General features: G+C 39.0%; 1 protein-coding gene across 1 annotated transcript in view; it reads right to left on the bottom strand.

The window, feature by feature from the left end:
• Positions 1-18819, bottom strand: part of LOC121856913 (probable glutamate receptor) — a gene marked incomplete at both ends in the record, with an annotated part of 32821 nt that extends 14002 nt beyond the window's left edge. The window contains 5 exons of the mRNA XM_042352673.1: positions 3425-3553; positions 3707-3930; positions 4191-4307; positions 12163-12281; positions 18729-18819. Coding sequence (XP_042208607.1) covers positions 3425-3553; positions 3707-3930; positions 4191-4307; positions 12163-12281; positions 18729-18819 — 680 coding nt within the window. The remainder of the gene's footprint in view (positions 1-3424; positions 3554-3706; positions 3931-4190; positions 4308-12162; positions 12282-18728) is intronic.
• Between the last annotated feature and the right edge of the window lie 3681 nt (positions 18820-22500).

The raw sequence follows: 22500 nt of genomic DNA, 5'->3' as shown, positions 1-22500 counted from the left end.
TTATTTCGAACATTAACGCACTGTTTTCTAGGCCGTAGGTCGGGGCTTACAAGTACCCCTAGGTCTCTTTCACAAGTCGATTTCTCTAGGTTGATGTTGTTAAGGCTGTATACATTATAAGTATTTGTTCTTCCAATATTAAGTACGCTGCACTTGCTGGTGTTGAATTTCATTTGCCATTTTTCAGACCACCACTGCAGTTTATTTAGTTCCTCCTATAATGCATTTGCATCCTGCCCTGAATTAATTTGCCGCTCTATTTTGGTGTCATCCGCAAACTTGCTTATGTCATCCACAAATCCCCATACCAACACACACGTAGAGGAGCTTAAGAGAAGGGGTGTGACGTGACTCGTCAGGTCAGGTCAAAAATACGGGACCCACTAAATAACTATCATACATCGAGATCAAAGGTTTTCAGAGCATTTTTAACCTTGGGCCACTAACAAATAAATTTATGTAACATATTATCAGTTTTGAACTGACCATCACTAAGGTTTATTGATTTTAATTCCTTAATCAAACTAGCTTCAACCAGAAGTCTTTCTGTGACACAAGATGATTTAAATACTTCTAAGCTTTTTTCCCAAGCAATGGGATGATTATTATTCCTAACATGAACGAACAGGGCACTGCTTTCAGATGCTGTTCTGATATTGTACTTATGTTGTTTGATTCTAAGCTGCAGTGTTTTTCCTGTCTGTCCTACATAATTACCATATATATATATATATATATATATATATATATATATATATATATATATATATATATATATATAGCAGCAGTATATAAGTATATATATATATATATATATGCTATGTTGCCGACAACCACATAAAAAGAAGAAACGCTTTCATGCTGAACGTAAGAAATTACAGGGCAGTACAAGGAGTTCTGCAACAGGCCGGTTGGCTCGTGCATGGCAGCTCCCGTCTAGAAAGCTACTACCACTCTCTATCATCCATGAATCTATCTAGCCTCCTTTTGAAACTTTCCAGAGTTCCCTCACTTACTACAAAGTTGCTAAGCTTGTTCCACTCGTCCACCACCCTATTTGTGAACCAGTTTCTTCCTATCTCCCTCCTAAACCTAAACTTATCCAACTTGAATCCGTTGCTCCGAGTCCTATCCTGCCCGGATATTTTAAGAACTTTATCTATATCCCCTTTATTGATTCCTTTCACCCACTTAAATACTTCTATCATATCTCCCCGCACTCTTCGTCTTTCTAGGGAATGCAAGTTAAGTTTCTTTAACCTATCATGATATGGAAGGTTTCTAAGTCCCGGAATCATTTGTGTCATTCTTCGCTGCACCGACTCTAGTGAATTTATATCCATTCTATAATAGGGGCACCAGAACTGAACCGCATAATCGAGGTGCGGCCTGACTAGCGCAAGATATAGTTGCAATAAGACCTCTGCACTCTTGTTACTTACACTTCTAGATATAAAACCCAATACTCTCTTTGCCTTATTTCGAACATTAACGCACTGTTTTCTAGGCCGTAGGTCCGGGCTTACAAGTACCCTGAAGATGTGAATTACACGAAAGCGCTTGGGAACTTCGTGTTTTCTTCTTTCCTTGTGGTTATCAGCATATACCTGGATCACGCGCAACTCCAGTGATTTACTTGCATTTATATATATATATATATATATATATATATATATATATATATATATATATATATATATATATATATATATATATAATTAAGTGCACTTAAGGTGTTATCCGCTTCACAAAATGTAATGTGATCATGTGATCCTCATTTAACTAGCTAGGAGAATTGGGTATTGTTTTAAGGGTGTAACTATACATTCTGGGTGGCATCGCTAATAAATGAAGAACCGTTAATAATTGTTCTCAATTCCCTTCCATTGTCCATCGAGTAAAATATTCCTCTTAAGTGTCTTTGTGTTACACAGTGATACACAGTAACCCCCAGGAGTAACAACACTTGTTTCTCCTAGTGGCTCAGTTATTGCATGTTGGCCTATTCCCCCCAGCTATTCCCCTCTCACCTTGTTCTTCCCTCCTGTCTGCTCCCAGGCCGACTCTCTGGTGGGGGAGTGACTGCAGGCAGACCTCAACCACCGTCCTCCCCTTCCCCTCCTCCCCCTCTCACTATACTAGTATATAGAACAAAGAAAGAAAGAAATATTAAGAAAAAAAGAGAATTAGAGAACAGAGAGAGGAAGTAAAAGTAAGTAAATAAATAGAATTAAGAAATAAAATAACGGAAATAATACTCACTTTATTACAGGATTTTTAAAGGTTTGGTCAGGTTTTCAACAGTTTTTTTTTAAAGTATTTTGCCCCACATTATACCTCAGCTTCAAAGCCCTGACCACTTTAAACAATTAATATTGTTGTCATTTTTCTCGGCTAAAATACTTGAAAAATATAAATTTCCGACTGAAAAGCTAGAGTAAATTATTTATGTAATTTTGTTTTTCAACATACAAGTAAGTGTTGACAACTTCTACATATATGTCGCCCCTTATTTTGTGATTATTATAATATATAATGTACCATTCATTTCCTTATTTTTCATTTTTTTCATGTTGTGGTTCAGGATTTAATCTCCGGTAATTAGATATTTACAATAACGTTAATATAAGGACAAATATTGAATACTATGGTATAAATCACATTCATTTTTAAAATATTTACCAACACAGGTCATACAGAATCTCAATGGCCTCCTTTACTTGAATCTTCTTAGGACCCAGAACACAAGGCTAGGCTTGTCACAATCTATCCAACAAATTCTTCTTCTTTTTTATCAATTAATAATATTTTTTTCTTCAAGAACGGTAGTGGCGGGAGGTACAAGTGATCAAGTAACAGCCTCGTTTATTGCTACTGATGGTGAGCAAGCCACGCCTCCTCCTCTCTATGTTGTCATATCAGGGGTTTTCCTTCACAGAAGCCAAACGCCTTATCAACCTTAATGACACATTACCTGCCAAAAGCTCACTCGCATTCCTCCCTAGAATCTTAAGTAAAGGCATTGATAACTAAGGGAAAAGTTAAGTCCATATGACACCTTCCCTTCACCTCCCCGGACACCCGCCCCCCTGGTTGGTTGGTTGCTTGGGCTTTAGGCCTATCAACTGCCAGGGTCTTAAGACCGTCAACGTCAGGCTACATCCACCAACTTAACACCATCTTCAGGTGTTAAGGATAATTTTATGACCACATACAGTCTCACCATATAAGTGGTCATTAACCTGCGCCCTCCTAACCTACCCGGATCCGCCACCACTAGTATCCCCCTTCCCCCTCAGTACCTTGCCCCCACTCTTGTGACCAATAGTGTAGAAAGGCCTTGAGCTCGCGGGTATGGTAGTTGAAGGGGTGGATGATTACTTTTGACCCTGACTGTGCACAGTTATCTTAGGAAGAAGCACACCTGGAGTATTTGTCAGGGAAAAGTGGGAGATGGGTGGCAAGGGTTAGACCTCGGCGGAGCGTCCAGGAGGCAAGACTCAGAGCCCTGTCTTCTGGTGAGCTGTATGGTAAGTACATGTACACACTGCATCTGTGAAATAGTTGATTATTATATAATGTTTCCATTTCTAATCCTTCTAAACTGCCCATTCCTTTGAGAATATATCATGCACTGTTCACTTTGATGGAACAACTAAAATGTTCATATGTTATTCTAAAATAACACACAAACGAGAGTCGATACCTAAATTTTCCTGAAGTATCCTGGACCACAAGCAACATGGAGTTGGTCGTGGAGAGTAACTTGTGTAGGTAGTGCAGCTCCGGGAGGGGCAGGCGGGTGACGACGAGGAGCCTCGTTGGCCACACCAGGAGGCGGCCCTTGAGGGACCACTCGGCGAAGGCGGCGAGGAAGGCTGGGTCGTCGCTCACCACCACCACCGTCACGCACCATGACACCTGCCGCAGCTGTTGACGTTAACACAGTAGAAGTTATGTGAGAGTGACCTACCCGCCTCAGTAGTAATGTGGGAGAGTGACCTACCCGCCCAGTAGTAATGTGAGAGCGGACCTACCCGCCTCAGTAGTAATGTGAGAGTGACCTGCCCGCCTCAGTAGTAATGTGAGAGTAACCTACCCGCCTCAGTAGCACTGTGAGTGACATACCCGCCGCAGTAGTAATGTGAGAGTGACCTACCCGCCTCAGAAGTAATGTGAGAGTGACTTACCCGCCGAGCCTCGTCGACCACCCGGGAGAGCTGTGCCTGCGTCACGTTAGAGTCCTGGCCGTCCACTGCCACCTCGAAAAGCCCCACACCCCAGGGACCCATCAGAGACTGGTATTCCTTTAAGAATAAATAAATTTATAAAAGTTTTCCATTTTCCTCCGAAAAGTAGAAATATTATTTCTGTGCATTTACAAAGACGAATAATATTATACATTTATATATATATATATATATATATATATATATATATATATATATATATATATATATATATATATATATATATATATATATATATATATATATATATATAAATATATATATATATATATATATATATATGTTAGCGGGAGAGAGAAGAGAAGACGGAAATGCTGCATTTAGCACGTTGCAGGTGTGAGGTGCAGATTCTGAGAAATTTTTTTTAGGGGGGTCGTTGCATACTTTTCTCAGCACATGAGGACAGTGCTATCTTTTTTAGGGGGGTCGATTGTAATATTCAGAAATTTCAGTGTAATTTCAAACGCCGCGCCATTGGCAACACTGAGTTTTCAAGGTCGTCTGAGGGAAGAGAGCGCTCCCTGCACATAGCGTACATAGAGAGAGGTTGTGGAACGAGGCCTATATGAGATTAAATGTAATTTGCCGATTTAATAATGATGCGATTCATGAAGTTAAGGGACTATTATTGAATTTGAAATTATTATAGATCGTGTCTCAGTCTGAATAATGTTACGGGTGTCCCAAGGGGTTATTAGTTAGGCGGAAAATATGTCACATAGGCCTAAGCTAACGCCTTGAGAGAACACAAGGCTGGCTAGCTCTCAGTCACGTGGAAGCATTCGGACCAACAAGACGTCCCTGTGTGTCCGTCACAGAAATGGTCACGTGGCCTAGTCACCTGTGTTGCGCTATTGCAGTATAACAAGTAAGTCTCATTCGATCTCAGACAGGGTTTAGATAGGGCAGTGATAAAGTTAACAAGAGCTAACAATGAGTTCATTTCAGGGTTTCCGTCAGAACCCACTTGACTGCGAGAAATTGACTGAGAGAATGATGACTGCGAGAGATTGACTGCCGTTTGAGACTGCCGTTGATGATTGAGGATTGGCGATTGTCGCCGTTGGACCGATCAGCTTAGGCCTGTCACTGTTTAGCGGGGTATCAAAGGATCTCTTGAGTGAATCTAGCAGTCTGGGTGCCCAGATAACGACGGGACGATCGTTGGGGTCATCAGCTCTCCTCTACCTAGGCTCACAACACCACATATCTCAAGCAGCTTAGTGAAACCCTTTTGCTAACGGGAAGCTAAAGCTTCTCTCAACTGTACAAGGTCTGATTGGCTCACTCCCTTTCGCTTCATGGATGTACTGGGGGTAAAGTGAAGCCAGCTGAGTGATACAGGGCCGCACACTGGGGCCGTGAGTCAGTGGAGTTTAGAGGTACACTTTCCAAGGTGGAGAAAGGCTGATTTGGGCCTTAAACTACGGGTGCCTGTTGGTTGTGCCTTAAACGACAACGGAGTGCAGGTGGAATCTGTGTGTGTGTTAGGTTAGGAAGCATGGTTCACGGGTATTGGTGGACTCAGTAACTTCTCAATAATAGTGACAATATTATGTGTGTAGTTACTACTATTTTTTCAGTTACGAATGTATGCTGTGTGCATTTAATATTTCTTTATAATCTCAATCTCAGGTATAACCCTTGTTCCCCAGAGTAGTGTTTAAGTTAGGTTAGGAGGTGTGCCTCTGTGGGGGTAATATAATTTTGTTGAGCGCCCTGAAGGCCTATTCCTTGTAGAGTTATTAATTTCTTATTTTTTTAATATCATTTTCTCAGTGATTGATATTTTGTTGAAAGCCCTTAAGGCCTGGTTCATGTGTGCAAGCAACATTTCTTAATACTTTAAACTTATTATCCTCTAATGAGGCATTGCCTGAGTTTCTAATAATTTCAACATCATGTATAACTTTTATTCCCCAGAGTAGTGTTTTAAGTTCAGGTTAAGAAGTGAGCATATTGGTGTACCATTATTTGATTGTGTTTGTAGTGTTGGAGGGAATATAAGTGTAAATTTTACAGTGTGTCTCATTCATCCCAGTCACAGACGCTATCCTTCCACGGGTCACGGACAATTCATTTTGTTTAGTAAATTTAAGTGCTCTTGTGCTGGTTCGGGATTTCTCACTAAGGGGCGCTTCCACTGCAGTTACCATCTAATAATCTTTAATAAACCCCAAGTAAAGTGAGAAATTAAAGTTCAGTAATTTCGACCGGTTACATATATATATATATATATATATATATATATATATATATATATATATATATATATATATATATATATATATATATATATATATATATATATATAGACTTTCGAGTTGTAACACACGGAAAATGGGGAAACAACGGAGGATTTGCCTTGCTTCCGGCATATTCGAGTGCAATTGTATGGAAGAGGCTTAAATATGCGTGACCAAACATGTATGTCGTCGCACATGCATTCACGCCTCGGTTACCGTCACAAATGGAAAGCAGGCAAGGTGGTGACGAGCTGTGACAGGTCAGGGACTCACAATATCATCGGGGCAGCTAAAGCATTTTACTCAATACTGACGTCAGCTCTTATGTAACATGGCCATCAGTTTTGAACCGGACCACTCACCAAGGTTAGCTTGATTTCCAATTCCTTAATCAAACTAGCTTCACAGAAGTTTCTTGTGACACAAGATGATTTGAATATTTCTGCTTTTTTCCCAAGCAATGGGGTGATATTATTCTTAACATGAACGAACACTGGCTGCCTGACCCACACATACTCACATTTGGCTACATGGAATACAATAAACACTTCCATTTACATTCAAACTTGGGCTATTCCTTATTAACATATTGGTAATGGTTGAGTCATACTTGAAAACAACATTAATATTTAAAAGCTTGAGGGACCGAACTAAAGGGACAAATTCATCACGATAGGGCAGAGTCAAAATATTCTTAAGTGTAGGAACTTGTCTGGTTACAGAGGAATGAAAGGATTTTTTAGCCCTTTTAAAGCAACGATCAACAAACACAGAAGGGTACCCAAGTTTCTGTGCAATAGAACGAATGTGTTTAAATTCGTCGTCAATAAATTCAGAGTCACAAATACGCAGACATCGTAGGAACATAGCAGAAAAAACTGACATTTTGGTAGACTCAAGGTGATTGGATAAAAAGTGAATGAAACTGTCTACCTGTGTGGGCTTTCTATATACCTTAAATTTATAGTTTTGGCCATTTCTCATGATAAGCATATCAAGAAATGGAAGGGATTCACTTATTTCTCTTTCAATTTTGAATGTGATACTAGGGACAATATTATTAAGCTTGTCTAAAAATTCCAAAGGGTCACTGTTTTTAGGCCAAAGACAAAGAACATCATCTACATATCTATACCAAGGAGGAATAAAGTCCACTATATTGGGTAGTAATCTAGACTCAAAAAACTCCATATAAATACAGGCTAGAGGAGCAGAAAGACAATTACCCATGCTCATGCCAAATACTTGCTTGTAGAACTTCCCATTTGCACTAAACACATTGTCAGTTACGCATAACTCTATCAATTTCAGGAAGGTATCATGTTCAATAGTTAAATCTAGCAGTTGTAATTTATCTTTAAAAAATGAAAGTAAGTCTTTCACAGGTACTCTGGTGAACAGTGAATTTACATCAAAACTTATTAATTCGCAAGGTTCGTTGTGTTTCTTGAGTTTATCAATTAAATCACTGCTATTGCGTATATGTGAATTAGATATTTGGCCTGTAAGAGGGGATATCAATTTTACCAGCCACTTGGATAATTTGTAAGTAACAGAACCCACAGAACTCACGATAGGACGTAAAGGATTATATGTGTTGTGTTGATAAGTGGCACACCATTCGTGATTTTGTATATCAACTTCTTAGTGAAACTGACAAAGCCCAAAAAAGAAGGTTAAATGCCAAATTAAATGCTCTGTTTGACGAGAGTTACTGGACCATATTGAGTGATCCAAATTTGTTCATAAACTTATCATCTTATGATCTACAGACAAATGAGAAACTTGTTCTTGGTTTTGGTAGGAAGTTTTCTATCACTCAATGGTGTGTTAATCCGCTTACTATTGCTAAAGGTTTAATCAACCTGGAAAAGAAGAAGTCGTCTGATGTTACAAATGAAGATATTTCCATAGCTAAAGGTTGTATACATAGTGTTTTAAATAAGAAATTTGCTTCAAACATTCCAAAAAGATTTGAAACAGCCTTGATAAACTTGAAAAGAAATAAGAATATCCATATTACCAAGGCTGATAAGTCTAATGCTATTGTTATCTTGGATAAAAGTGACTACAATGATAAGATGAATTCATTACTTAGTGATGAAAGCACGTATTGTGAGCTTACGAAAGATCCCCTGGAAAATATTAATAAGTTATCTAATTCCAAAATGAAGATGTTATTGAAAAAGAACCCCGATCTCACTAAACAGCTCTCTCAAATCAATCCCACTTTACCTTATATGTATGGATTGATCAAAACACACAAGCTTAATAATCCATTACGTCCTATCGTGAGTTCTGTGGGTTCTGTTACTTACAAATTATCCAAGTGGCTGGTAAAGATGATATCCCCTCTTACAGGCCAAATATCTAATTCACATATACGCAATAGCAGTGATTTAATTGATAAACTCAAGAAACACAACGAACCTTGCGAATTAATAAGTTTTGATGTAAATTCACTGTTCACTAGAGTACCTGTGAAAGACTTACTTTCATTTCTTAAAGATAAATTACAACTGTTAGATTTAACTATTGAACATGATACTTTCCTGAAATTGATAGAGTTATGCGTAACTGACAATGTGTTTAGAGCAAATGGGAAGTTCTACAAGCAAATATTTGGCATGAGCATGGGTAATTGTCTTTCTGCTCCTCTAGCCTGTATTTATATGGAGTTTTTTGAGTCTAGATTACTCCCCAATGTAGTGGACTGTATTCCTCCTTGGTATAGATATGTAGATGATGTTCTTTGTCTTTGGCCTAAAAACAGTGACCCATTGGAATTTTTAGACAAGCTTAATAATATTGTCCCTAGTATCACATTCAAAATTGAAAGAGAAATAAATGAATCCCTTCCATTTCTTGATATGCTTATCATGAGAAATGGCCAAAACTATAAATTTAAGGTATATAGAAAGCCCACACAGGTAGACAGTTTCATTCACTTTTTATCCAATCACCTTGAGTCTACCAAAATGTCAGTTTTTTCTGCTATGTTCCTACGATGTCTGCGTATTTGTGACTCTGAATTTATTGACGACGAATTTAAACACATTCGTTCTATTGCACAGAAACTTGGGTACCCTTCTGTGTTTGTTGATCGTTGCTTTAAAAGGGCTAAAAAATCCTTTCATTCCTCTGTAACCAGACAAGTTCCTACACTTAAGAATATTTTGACTCTGCCCTATCGTGATGAATTTGTCCCTTTAGTTCGGTCCCTCAAGCTTCTAAATATTAATGTTGTTTTCAAGTATGACTCAACCATTACCAATATGTTAATAAGGAATAGCCCAAGTTTGAATGTAAATGGAAGTGTTTATTGTATTCCATGTAGCAAATGTAATTGTAATTATGTAGGTCAGACAGGAAAAACACTGCAGCTCAGAATCAAACAACATAAGTATAATATCAGAACTGCATCTGAAAGCAGTGCCTTGTTCGTTCATGTTAGGAATAATAATCACCCCATTGCTTGGGAAAAAAGCTTAGAAGTATTCAAATCATCTTGTGTCACAGAAAGACTTCTGGTTGAAGCTAGTTTGATTAAGGAATTAAAATCAATAAACCTTAGTGATGGTCAGTTCAAAACTGATAATATGTTACATAAATTTATTTGTCAGTGGCCCAAGGTTAAAAATGCTTTGAAAACCTTTGATCTTGATGTATGACAGTTATTTTGTGGGTCCCTTTTTTCTGACCTGACCTGTCTAGTCACGTCACCACCCTTCTCTTAAGCTCCTCTACGGTTGTGTTGGTGTGGGGATTAGTGGATGTCATCATTATGACCTGACCTCATGTTTTTAGGTCACCCTGTATATTTAAGCCTCTCTCTGTCCATGTAATCTAGTTGCCTCTGAAGATGTCTTGAATAAAGACGAAAGCTAAGGTACTCCGTTGTTTCCATTTTCCCGTGTGATTTTATCAAGATTTATCTTATCCACGTTTTCATTGTGGATTTACATGAAATATATATATATATATATATATATATATATATATATATATATATATATATATATATATATATATATATATATATATATATATATATATATATATATGGACCTGGTCTCACTCTCCTCTGTATATATACACCTTGTTTTGTACTTCTCTTTAGTCTGTACTCACCCCTGAAGATGTGAATTACACGAAAGCGCTTGGGAACTTCGTGTTTTCTTCTTTCCTTGTGGTTATCAGCAAATACCTAGATCACGCGCAACTACAGTGATTTACTTGCATATATATATATATATATATATATATATATATATATATATATATATATATATATATATATATATATATATATATATACAATTAAGACCTCACCAGCCAGGATTCGAACGCTCGACCTTTGCGTGTGAACAGGGATTGCTACCACCGAGCCACAAGGACATCAAACTCAAGTTCGCCTTTGTTATATTTCACACAAAGCCTGTTCTATCTTGCTACCATCAGTGCCCTGAACTTCCACTGGGGATTGCCCGTGCCAACTACGTGGTCGGAGTAGCATTTTATCGCGCTGATGGTAGCCGATAGAACAGGCTTTGTGTGAAATATAACAAAGTCTAAAATTGAGTTTGTTGTCCTTGTGGCGCACAGCATCGATCCCAGTTCACACGCAGAGGTCGAGGGTTCGAATCCTGGTTGGTGAGGTCTTGATTGTATGTTCGAAGTCTGCGTGCTATATGGGCTAATGATATATATATATATATATATATATATATATATATATATATATATATATACAATCAACGACCTCACCAGCCAGGATTCGAACCCTCGACCTACTGGGTGGGACTAGGGAACGCTACTGACCAACCCACAGGGACACTAAAAAGCAGTCCTAGACTCTGTTATATTTCACACAAAGCCTGTTCATCGAGCTGATGGCGCTGTGAACCTCATTGGGAACTGCCTGTGCCAGAGGCTTAATCGATATTTTCCTGATCCTCCATTCCATACAATGATTTTGTCTATATTTCCTACCAGACAGCACTAATTTGAGCCACCAAGACGCTACAATAAATGTATAACAGGAAAAGAAAATATATTTTTTTAATTATTTTCTGGTTTGTGACGTCATAGTTATATGTAAATTTACTGAACAATACCGTATCAATAAGAGACGTTGTTGCTTAGAGTAAGCTCAACCCTTTCATTCAACACCGGATTTGTGTTCCCTGCTTATTTAATAACAAAGTTATAGCAGTTAACATAAAGATAGGTGTTTGTCATAATATTTTGATGATTCCCTTGGAAACGGTTCTGCAATAAAGAATTGCACCATCACTAACAACTGGTATCATTAGTAATTTTTATACCTGATCACTTGTGCTGAAACCTGGGATTAGCTGGAAGACCACTTGTTTTGAGTCGTACGGGTATTTGCCTCGAACTCGTAAGACGCTCACTTTACCCATCTGTGAAGTTGGGTCAAACTCAATGCTACCCAACCTGCTTGCTTCTATGTGTACTGAAGGTTTAGCATGAAACGACCTCTATGTACACTATCTCTGGGATCCACGTTTACTTTCAAATATAAATTATTTACAATAATCTGAATAATTTTTATTTAATTTGTAAAGTATTCCCTCTTGAAAATTTGAAAGTAAGAATTATTTATAAAAATAACGTTACAAAGCAAAGACAAGTTTACGCACCGTAAACACTGTGAGGGCTGAAGGATGGTCGTCAGTAAGGAAGATGAGGGAACAGCGAGGATGCCACTCACTGACTAACACCGCCTGAAGGACCTCAGGAGCCACCGCCTCTAAGATAACTGTAAAGGAATATTCTGATGTACTGAATACCCTTGACTTTCTTAATATTTTCTTAAATTGCTGGAAAAAACAGTAAAGGCAATTGTCAAGACATTTGCACGTACAGCATTGTTCAGCACTCTTCAGTAGACATTTAAAAGAAAAAGGTTTACAAAATTGCCCAACTGTTTAAAACGCTTGTGGAGGATGGTAGTAAAAAGCTTACCTGAACTTACACTGTTTCATATGTTATTTTCCGTACAAATAATAGCTATGTATGTGTGCTTAGAATTTATATGTAAGTCTAGAGACTACGACATTATATGATTTATTAAAGATAACGTAAGCCAAGAAAACATGACTAGATAAAGAATGACCTTTGATCGTTAGATAAATTTGAACACCACAGCTTTCATAAATGGTTGACGTTGTAATCTGACAGCTTGCATTTGTCATTGATATTGAATTGATATTGAAGCAGTTTATTTAGCCAGAATAACACAGATACAGAATGGATAATAAAAACAATATTGACATGGCTGAGCCAGTTGAGAGCCTGAGCCCTCTTGAAGGCACCTGATATATACTTTACATTGATCTCAAGGAAATATTATATAACATTTAGTATCATCTGGAATAGTACAATAACATAGTGGTAATAAAACCATATCAGAAGTCCGCGTGCTTTATTGGGCTAATGAAATATATATGGATCCTCGTGTTTCGAAGCCAGATTTGGTAAAACGTTACTCTGACCACCTACGTGATACGGGTAGTCCCCATTAGAGGTTCACGGTGCCATAAGTTCGTTGAACAGGCTTTGGGTGAAATATAACAGAGTCTAAGACTGCTTTAGTATCTTGGTGGTCCAGTACATAAGAGCATAAGAAAATAAGGAGTCTGCAATAGGCCGGTTGGCCTGTGCATGGCAGCTCCTGTCGAGAGTTACTACCACTCTCTATCATCCATGAATCTATCTAGCCTCCTTTTGAAACTTTCCAGAGTTCCCTCACTTACTACAAAGTTGCTAAGCTTGTTCCACTCGTCCACCACCCTATTTGTGAACCAGTTTCTTCCTATCTCCTTCCTAAACCTAAACTTATCCATCTTGAATCCGTTGCTCCGAGTAATATCCTGCTCGGATATTATAAGAAATTTATCTATATCCCCTTTATTGATTCCTTTCACCCACTTAAATACTTCTATCATATCTCCCCGCCCGCTTCGTCTTTCTAGGGAATGCAAGTTAAGTTTCTTTAACCTATCCTGATAAGGAAGGTTTCTAAGTCCCGGAATCATTTTTGTCATTCTTCACTGCACCGACTCTAGTGAATTTATCCATTCTATAATACGGGCACCAGAAGTGAACCGCATAATCGAAGTGTGGCCTGACTAGCACAAGATATAGTTGCATTAAGACCTCTGCACTCTTGTTACTTAGACTTCTAGATATAAAACCCAATACTCTGTTTGCCTTATTTCGAACATTAACGCACTGTTTTCTAGGCCGTAGGTCCGGGCTTACAAATACCCTTAGGTCTCTTTCACAAGTCGACTTCTCTAGGTTGATGTTGTTAAGGCTGTATACATTATAAGTATTTGTTCTTCCAATATTAAGTACGCTGCACTTGCTGGTGTTGAATTTCATTTGCCATTTTTCAGACCACCCCTGCAGTTTATTTAGATCCTCCTGGAATGCATTTGCATCCTGCCCTGAATTAATTTGTCGCCCTAGTTTGGTGTCATCCGCAAACTTGCTTATGTCACTGCTGATCCCAGTATCTAGATCGTTTATGTAGATTAGGAACAAGAGTGGGCCTAGTACTGACCCCTGGGGAACCCCACTGGTTACACGGCCCCACTCAGATTTAACACCATCTACGCTGACCCTCGTTCTGTAATTGAGCCATGATTTTATCAATTTAAAAACTTTCCCCCTCGATACCTGAGCCTTAATTTTCTCAAAAGCTTCAAGTCACGGTACTCTGTCAAATGCTTTGCTAAAGTCTAAGTAAATAACATCGTAATTTTCGTCGTATCTACCTACCTCGAAGACTTTCCTTCAAAACGTCAGCAGATTTGTTAGACAAGATTTTCCCTTTGTAAACCCATTTTGAGAGTCGTAGATTAATTTCCTTTTCTCTAGATGCGATCGGATGCTATTTGCTATAATTGATTCAAGAAATTTTCCCACTACTGACGTCAAACTGATCCGCCGGTAATTTGACGCTGATGCTGTCTCCCTTTTTGAATATGGTTACTACATTTGCCTGTTTCCACAAGTCTGGCACAACTCCAGTGTCTAATGATTTTGTAAATAAGTTTACGAGGGGTCCGCTAATCTGTTCCCTACACTCTTTCAAGACTCGAGGGAAAATTTCATCCGGCCCTGGGGATTTTGTTTTCTTTAGTTTATTTATCTTCTTAAGAATATCCTCTTTTCTGACAGTGATATTCTTTAATTTCTCTTCTTCCTTTCCCTTAAATATCAGTTCCACCTCTGGAATTTCATAGCAAATTTCTTCTGTGAAAACTGATAAGAAGTAGCTTTTCAATGCTTTGCTTATTTCTTCACTGCCATTTATCACTTCTCCCGTCCCTGACTTTAAAGGCCCAACTTTGTCCTTGACCTTTGTCCTATATACCTGGAAAAATCCCTTGGGATTCGCCTTGGATTCTCTTGCTATTTTGATTTCATAGTCTCTCTTTGCTTTCCTTACATTTTTCTTGACATTCCTAGATAGTTCATTGTACCTATTTCTGAGCTGCTCCTCCCCTCCCTTTAATTTCTTATATATTCCTTTCTTTATTCTTATGTCTTGTTTAAGTTTTCTGGTCATCCACCTTGGCTCATTCTTATTTGACCTAATTTTTCTGTTTGGTATATTTTGTTTTTGCGCTTTATGTAGTATACGAGTGAATATATTATAGTCATGATCAATTGTTGTGTCATCTATGACCTCACCCATTCCTACTGGGGACTGACGTGACTGTTCCCAGGTGACCTCACCTAGGTACCTTCTTAGCCCCTGATAATCCGCCAACCGAAAGTTTGGGACTCTGACCATATTGTTATTGTTTTTCGTTTCCCAATTTAGGGTGAACCTGATTTCTCTGTGATCACTGTTACCTAGTTCTTCCCATACTGTGATATGTCTGATAATATTTTCTTAATTTGTTAATACTAGGTCTAATATATTGTCACCTCTAGTAGGTTCTGTAATTAGTTGTTTAAAAAAATTGTCCTGTACTGCGTCTAGGAAGTCTTCAGATTCAGAGTCACCTACAATGTTGTCCCTGGTCACAGTCGTGAGCCGTAGGTTCGAATCTTGGCGGGTTTAGGTGTTGATTGTATATATATATATATATATATATATATATATATATATATATATATATATATATATATATATATATATATATATATGGAATATTCAGAAATTTCAGAGTAATTACAAATGCCCCGCCATTAGCGATACTGAGCGTTCAAGGTCATCTGAGGGGAGAGAGCGCTGCCTGCTCATAGCGAGAGATTGCGGAACTAGGCCTATATGATATTAAATGTAATTTACCGAATCAATAATGATGCGATTCATGAAGTAAGGGACTATTATTGAATTTGAAATTATTATAGATCGTTTATCAGTCTGAATAATGTTACGGGTGTCCCAAGGAGTTATTAGTTAGGCGGAAAATATGTCACGTAGGCCTAAGCTAACGCCTTGAGAGGACGCGACGCTGGCTGGCCCTCAGTCGCGGGGAGGATTCATACAAAACAAGACGTCCCTGCGCGTCCGTCACAGAAATAGTCACGTGGCCTAGTCACCTGTGTTGCGCTATTGCCGTATAACAAGTAAGTCTCATGCGATCTCAGACAGGGTTAGATAGGGCAGTGGTAAAGTAAACTAGAGCTAACAGTGAGTTCATTTCAGGGTTTCCGTCAGAACCCACTTGACTGGAGTTGACCGGAGTTAACCGGAGTTGACTGCGAGAGATTAACTGCCGTTTGAGACTGCCGTTGATGATTGAGGGTGGCGATTGTCGCCATTGGACCGATCAGTGTAGGCCTGTCACTGTTTAGCTGGGTAGCAAAGGATCTCTTGAGTGAACGAGTGCTTCCGACAACTAAAACGACGGGACCAGCATCCACAGTGGGTGATCAGTTCTTACCACTCGGGTGCACAACACCACATGTCCCGAGCAGCTTAGTGAAACCCTCTTGCCAACGGGAAGCTAAAGTTTCTCTCAACTGTACAAGGTCTGATTGGCTCACTCCCTTCCGCTTTATGGACGCACTGGGAGTACACTGAGGCTATCTGAGTAAACTAATGGTCACACACTGAGACCGTGAGTCTAGGTCTCTAGGAGATACCTAGAGGAACATCTTCCCTCCTTTATTACGGGTGTAGTTAACACCATTCCTCAGACTGATATTATCTTGACGTGTGTAGTTTAATAGTTCCTAAATAATTTTGATAGTATTGTTTTTGAATGTTTGTGCCATTAAGTGGAACCAGAGTGATACTGTGATTTGATTCTTTTAATGCATCTAATTGTTCTTCATAATTCTGATCTCAGGTATAACCTTGTTCCCCAGAGTAGTGGTTAAGTTAGGTTAGGAAGTGTGCATCTGTTGGGGTGATATAATTTTGTTGAGTGCCCTTAAGGCCTATTCATTGTAGAGTATTTAATTTATTTTTTAATACCATTTCCTCAGTGACTGATATTATTTTGTTGAAAGCCCCTAAGGCCTATTCATTGTAGAGTATTTAATTTCTTATTTTTTATTACCATTTCTTCAGTGACTGATATTTTGTTGTTGAAAGCCCTTAAGGCCTATTCATTGTAGAGTATTTAATTTCTTATTTTTTATTACCATTTCCTCAGTGACTGATATTATTTTGTTGAAAGCCCTTAAGGCCTATTCATTGTAGAGTATTTAATTTCTATTTTTTTAATACCATTTCCTAAGTGACTGATATTATTTTGTGAAAGCCCTTAAGGCCTGTTTCATGTGTGCAAGCAACATTTCTTAATACTTCAAATTTATTGTTGTCTGAGTTTCTAATAATTTCTATATCATGTATAACTTTTATTCCCCAGAGTAGTGTTTTAAGTTCAAGTTAAGAGGTGCGCATATTGGTGTACCATTATTTGATTGTGTTTGTAGTGTTGGAGGGAATATAAGTGTCTAATTTTACAGTGTGTCTCATTCATCCCAGTCACAGACACTATCCTTCCACGGGTCACGGACAATTCATTTTGTTTAGTAGATTTAAGTGTTCTTGTGCTGGTTCGGGATTTTTCTCAAGGGGCGCTTCCACTGCCATTACCATCTTATAATCTTTAATAAACACCAAGTCAAGTGAGAAAATAAAGTCCAGTAAATTCCGACCGGTTACACACACACATATATATATATATATATATATATATATATATATATATATATATATATATATATATATATATATATATATATATATATATATATATATATATATATATGCTGATAACCACAAGGTTATCAGCATATACCTGGATCACGCTCACCTACAGTGATTTATTTGCATATATATATATATATATATATATATATATATATATATATATATATATATATATATATATATATATATATATATATATATATATATATATATATATATTATATATATATATATATATATATATATATATATATATATATATATATATATATATATATATGTGTGTGTGTGTGTGTGTGTGTGTGTGTGTTTAAAGATGTCCCCTTTTGCCTCAATGCAGAGAGAGAGAAAGAGAGAGAGAGATTAAAATGGAGTTGATATACATTAACCCTTTGGCTGCGGGAGGTTACCCTAAGCTGAATAAAATCGTCTGGCGGTAGCCAGAATAACATGGCAAGTGAGGGAATTGCAGCGAAAGGGTTAATATGATAAGGGAGGGAAGCAATACAACATTGGTTGTATTAAGGTGAATCAAAAGAACAGAAGCTGTCAGTATCATGTTCTGTCGTCAAATTTATAATTATTGCAATGGTAATTTATTTCTATCTACATGACAATTTCTGATATAATGGTTTTGGTGGTTTCGATAAAAGTCGGTAATACAAAAATATTAATACTTAGACAAAAGACATTTTTTAAGAGATGATTTAAAGGAATGGAGCGTAGTCTTTGCTCGGATGTGTAAGGATAAGTTGTTTCACACCTTCTAAAGAAGCACTTGGAGCTGCTCTTAACATGGAACCTTATATAATCTCGGGAAACTTAGAATCTTTACGTGTTTCTGATAATTCTGGAATGTAAAGCGCAGGACAAATCTGTTAATGAGTCCGCATCATTGTCCTCAATTACTGCCTAAATAACTTCCTCGTTTTTAATATTTCCTTCATAATCTAATCATTCTCGTTTTACTTTTATTCCATATCTTTACTCTTAATCCTCATAAAATTTTAAAATTACCCGAAGGAAGAAGAGACTGGGCCACACTCAGGAACACAGCCATCAACACCAGCGTCCTGCCAGCACCCACCATCTGTGAAGCTCCCGGGGACTGGAAGTAAGGACAGGAGACTCATATTAACCAACTACCTCAACCACAGCTCACTATCGTTGATGCTGAAAGTCGCAATCAAACGATTTTGGTGTTGATCATGTCCATAATGCTTTTACATCCTGAGTAATAAGTTCAATTAGGCTAATATACAAATAACCTTATTGCGTTAAAGTAAATAAATAATATGTCAATTCCATACAACATTTTTCGTTAGGTCCTTGAAAACTCATAGTACGGCTAAATATGTTTATATTATTTAGCTTTAAACATTTTAAATATTGTTTATATGAGTATATATACCAAAGACTGCACAAAATAAAGCATAATAAAAGATGTGTTGATTCAATCCAATGGCTGTACATAATGTGTGTTTGGCTTTGATATTCTTCCTCCACGGTTCCATCTCCACTCAAACTAAAATTAATCCTTCCTTTTCCTTTTTTTGTATTTTATTTAATTACTTTATTCTGTTTCACATTTATAATAAACTTTCATCCCGCAAACTCTCTTCCAAGCTTACTTACTATCATTAGTAAATTGTCTTCCATATTCCTCACCAAAACAGTTTTATCTACCAACAGTAGGTGATCGCAGGTGGCTGAGTTCTGTGTTGTTGCCACAAATAAGCAAGACCGAGGCAAGAATTGGCCAAATTGTCTTAAAACACCAGAAAAATATAGGAAAACAATCGATATATCCCGTTAATTGGAACAGTGTGAAGTGGCGAAAAGTTGTGATAGGTGCTGGGGAGCGTGGTGTCGGGACCGGGTGTATTAGCTCGTTGTGATAGGTGCTGGGGAGCGTGGTGTCGGGACCGGGTGTATTAGCTCGTTGTGATAGGTGCTGGGGTGCGTGGTGTAGGGGCCGGGTGTATTAGCTCGTTGTGATAGGTGCTGGGGAGCGTGGTGTCGGGACCGGGTGTATTAGCTCGTTGTGATAGGTGCTGGGGAGCGTGGTGTAGGGGCCGGTGTATTAGCCTGTTGTGATAGGGTGCGTGGTGTAGCCGGTGTATTAGCTCGTTGTGATAGGTGCTGGGAGCGTGGTGTAGGACCTGGTATTAGCTGTTGTGGGTGCTGGGGAGCGGTGACCAAGTGTTTGCTCGGATAGGTGCTGGAGCGTAGGCCGGTGTATTAGCTCGTTGTGATAGGTGCTGGGGAGCGTGGTAGGGACTGGGCGTTGTCGTTGTGATAGGTGCTGGGAGCGGTGTAGGGACCGTGTATAGCTCGTTGTGATAGGTGCTGGGAGCGTGGTGGAGGGTGTATTAGCTCGTTGTGATAGGTGCTGGGGAGGTGGTGTAGGGACCTGGTGTATTAGCTCGTTGTGATAGGTGCTGGGGAGCGTGGTGTAGGACCTGGTGTATTAGCTCATTGTGATAGGTGCTGGGGAGCGGTGTAGGACCGGATTAGCTCGTTGTGATAGGTGCTGGGGAGCGTGGTGTGAGACCAGGTGTATTAGCTCGTTGTGATAGGTGCTGGGGAGCGTGGTGTAGAGACCAGGTGTATTAGCTCGTTGTGATAGGTGCTGGGAGCGTGGTGTAGGGACCGTGTATTAGCTCGTTGTGATAGGTGCTGGGGAGCGTGGTAGGGACCGGGTGCGTTTGCTCGTTGTGATAGGTGCTGGGGAGCGTGGTGTAGGGACCGGGTGTATTAGCTCGTTGTGATAGGTGCTGGGAGCGGTGTAGGGGTGTAGTCTGTTGTGATAGGTGCTGGATGTGTAGGGACCGTGTGATACTGTTGTGATAGGTGCTGGGGAGCGTGGTGTAGGACCGGGTGTATTAGCTTTGTGATAGGTGCTGGGGAGCGTGTGTAGGGACCGTGTATAGCTCGTTGTGATAGGTGCTGGGGAGCGTGGTGTAGAGACCAGGTGTATTAGCTCGTTGTGATAGGTGCTGGGGAGCGTGTGTAGAGACCAGGTGTATTAGCTCGTGGTGATAGGTGCTGGGGAGCGTGGTGTAGGGACCGGGTGTATTAGCTCGTTGTGATAGGTGCTGGGGAGCGTGGTGTAGAGACCAGGTGTATTAGCTCGTTGTGATAGGTGCTGGGGAGCGTGGTGTAGGGACCGGGTGTATTAGCTCGTTGTGATAGGTGCTGGGGAGCGTGGTGTAGGGACCGGGTGTATTGGCTCGTTGTGATAGGTGCTGGGGAGCGTGGTGTAGAGACCAGGTGTATTAGCCGTTGTGATAGGTGCTGGGGAGCGTGGTGTAGAGACCAGGTGTGATTAGCTCGTTGTGATAGGTGCTGGGGAGCGTGGTGTAGGGACCGGTTGTTATTAGCTCGTTGTGATAGGTGCTGGGGAGCGTGGTATAGAGACCAGGTGTATTAGCTCGTTGTGATAGGTGCTGGGGAGCGTGGTGTAGGGACCGGGTGTATTAGCTCTTGTCTAGCCCACAGTAATATTTGTATAATTGTGGGCTGCATACATGAGTTTTATTTAATTACAGACCGGTAATTAAATTATGAGCATATGTCTGGTAAATACTGATGCCAGTGACACAATGTCACCTAACCTCATTGTCTTTCTCAAATGACCCCAGCGCAACACTGCCTAATTACTCATAGTACTAGTTATGGTGATATTCTTTAATTGTACATATATTATTTGTTTTCATAAAAAATAGAAAAGACAATTTGGGTGTTAAAACATTAGCCAGACACAATTAGTTGTGTACTTCTGCGTGACCAACAGGAATGTAATTACTGGATTAACTACCAAAGATTACACCAGCTGTATAGGGGCACTTACCAGGACTATAAATAGTAGGACAAACCGTTGTGACGTTATAAGCTTTAGCTCCTCCTTATTCAATGTCGTTACGCTAGTGACGCACGTCATCTGGTGACTTGGGGGCAGTCATAGATGGTGACGGCCTTGCCTTGATTGAAATTTGATTGTTTCATTTCATTTTTGAGAATACTCGTAAGGCTAAAGGCTTTCAGTGGCCAGGTATAACAAAATGAATGCCTTGTTCTCATAGTCCAGCAAAAGTGATATAGAAGGAAAAACAAGCAAAATATTACAAGGAGTCACACGTTGGGGGACGGTGCCTGGCATTTGCGAATGACATGGACGAAGCAAATCAATTTTGAGCTTATTAGCAAGATTTTCCTTTTTAAGTTATAGCAAAGGTGAATGTCTAAAATTAGTCTGGACAATTGGATATTGTCTTACAATGTATACTCCTTGAAATTAGAGCATTTTTTCGAGTCGTTAAACAACACGACCGTCACCAGTGAATTAAGTGTTGTAACTCTGTTTTTATTGTATTTTTAGCAATATTATTGATTTCTTTTGCCTGACGTGGCAAGAACAATGTCTCAAGGTCTTCTGAATGACCTGATATTGACTGCTTTGCAGAATTAAGAAACTAAAAAAATCTTCTCCCGCGTCTTGAAACAAGATTATTAAATATGCTTAAAGCTCTTTTTGGCCACATATAATAAGATGAAAATCTCACCTTCTTGTAGATACCTGGATATCAACAGACTCTCATAATTAAAGAGATATAAAACAAAATATAAGTTCTCGGCTAGCCTACTGTAGCTTATTTAACACTATTGAGCACCATTCGTTAGTACCCCAGTGGCGCAGAGGTACAGGCTGAGGCTGGGAATTTTTAAGAGCGCGGGTACAAATCCAGGGTCTTCCATTTTGTTTCTTTCCCGCAAACCTGACTCACAT

This window comes from Homarus americanus, unplaced genomic scaffold (genome assembly GCF_018991925.1).
Source record: "Homarus americanus isolate GMGI-L3 unplaced genomic scaffold, GMGI_Hamer_2.0 scaffold8373, whole genome shotgun sequence".
NCBI classification, from domain to species: Eukaryota; Metazoa; Arthropoda; class Malacostraca; order Decapoda; family Nephropidae; genus Homarus; species Homarus americanus.
The sequence above is the reverse complement of the archived record's forward strand: the minus strand, read 5'-3'. Positions and strand labels throughout refer to the sequence as shown.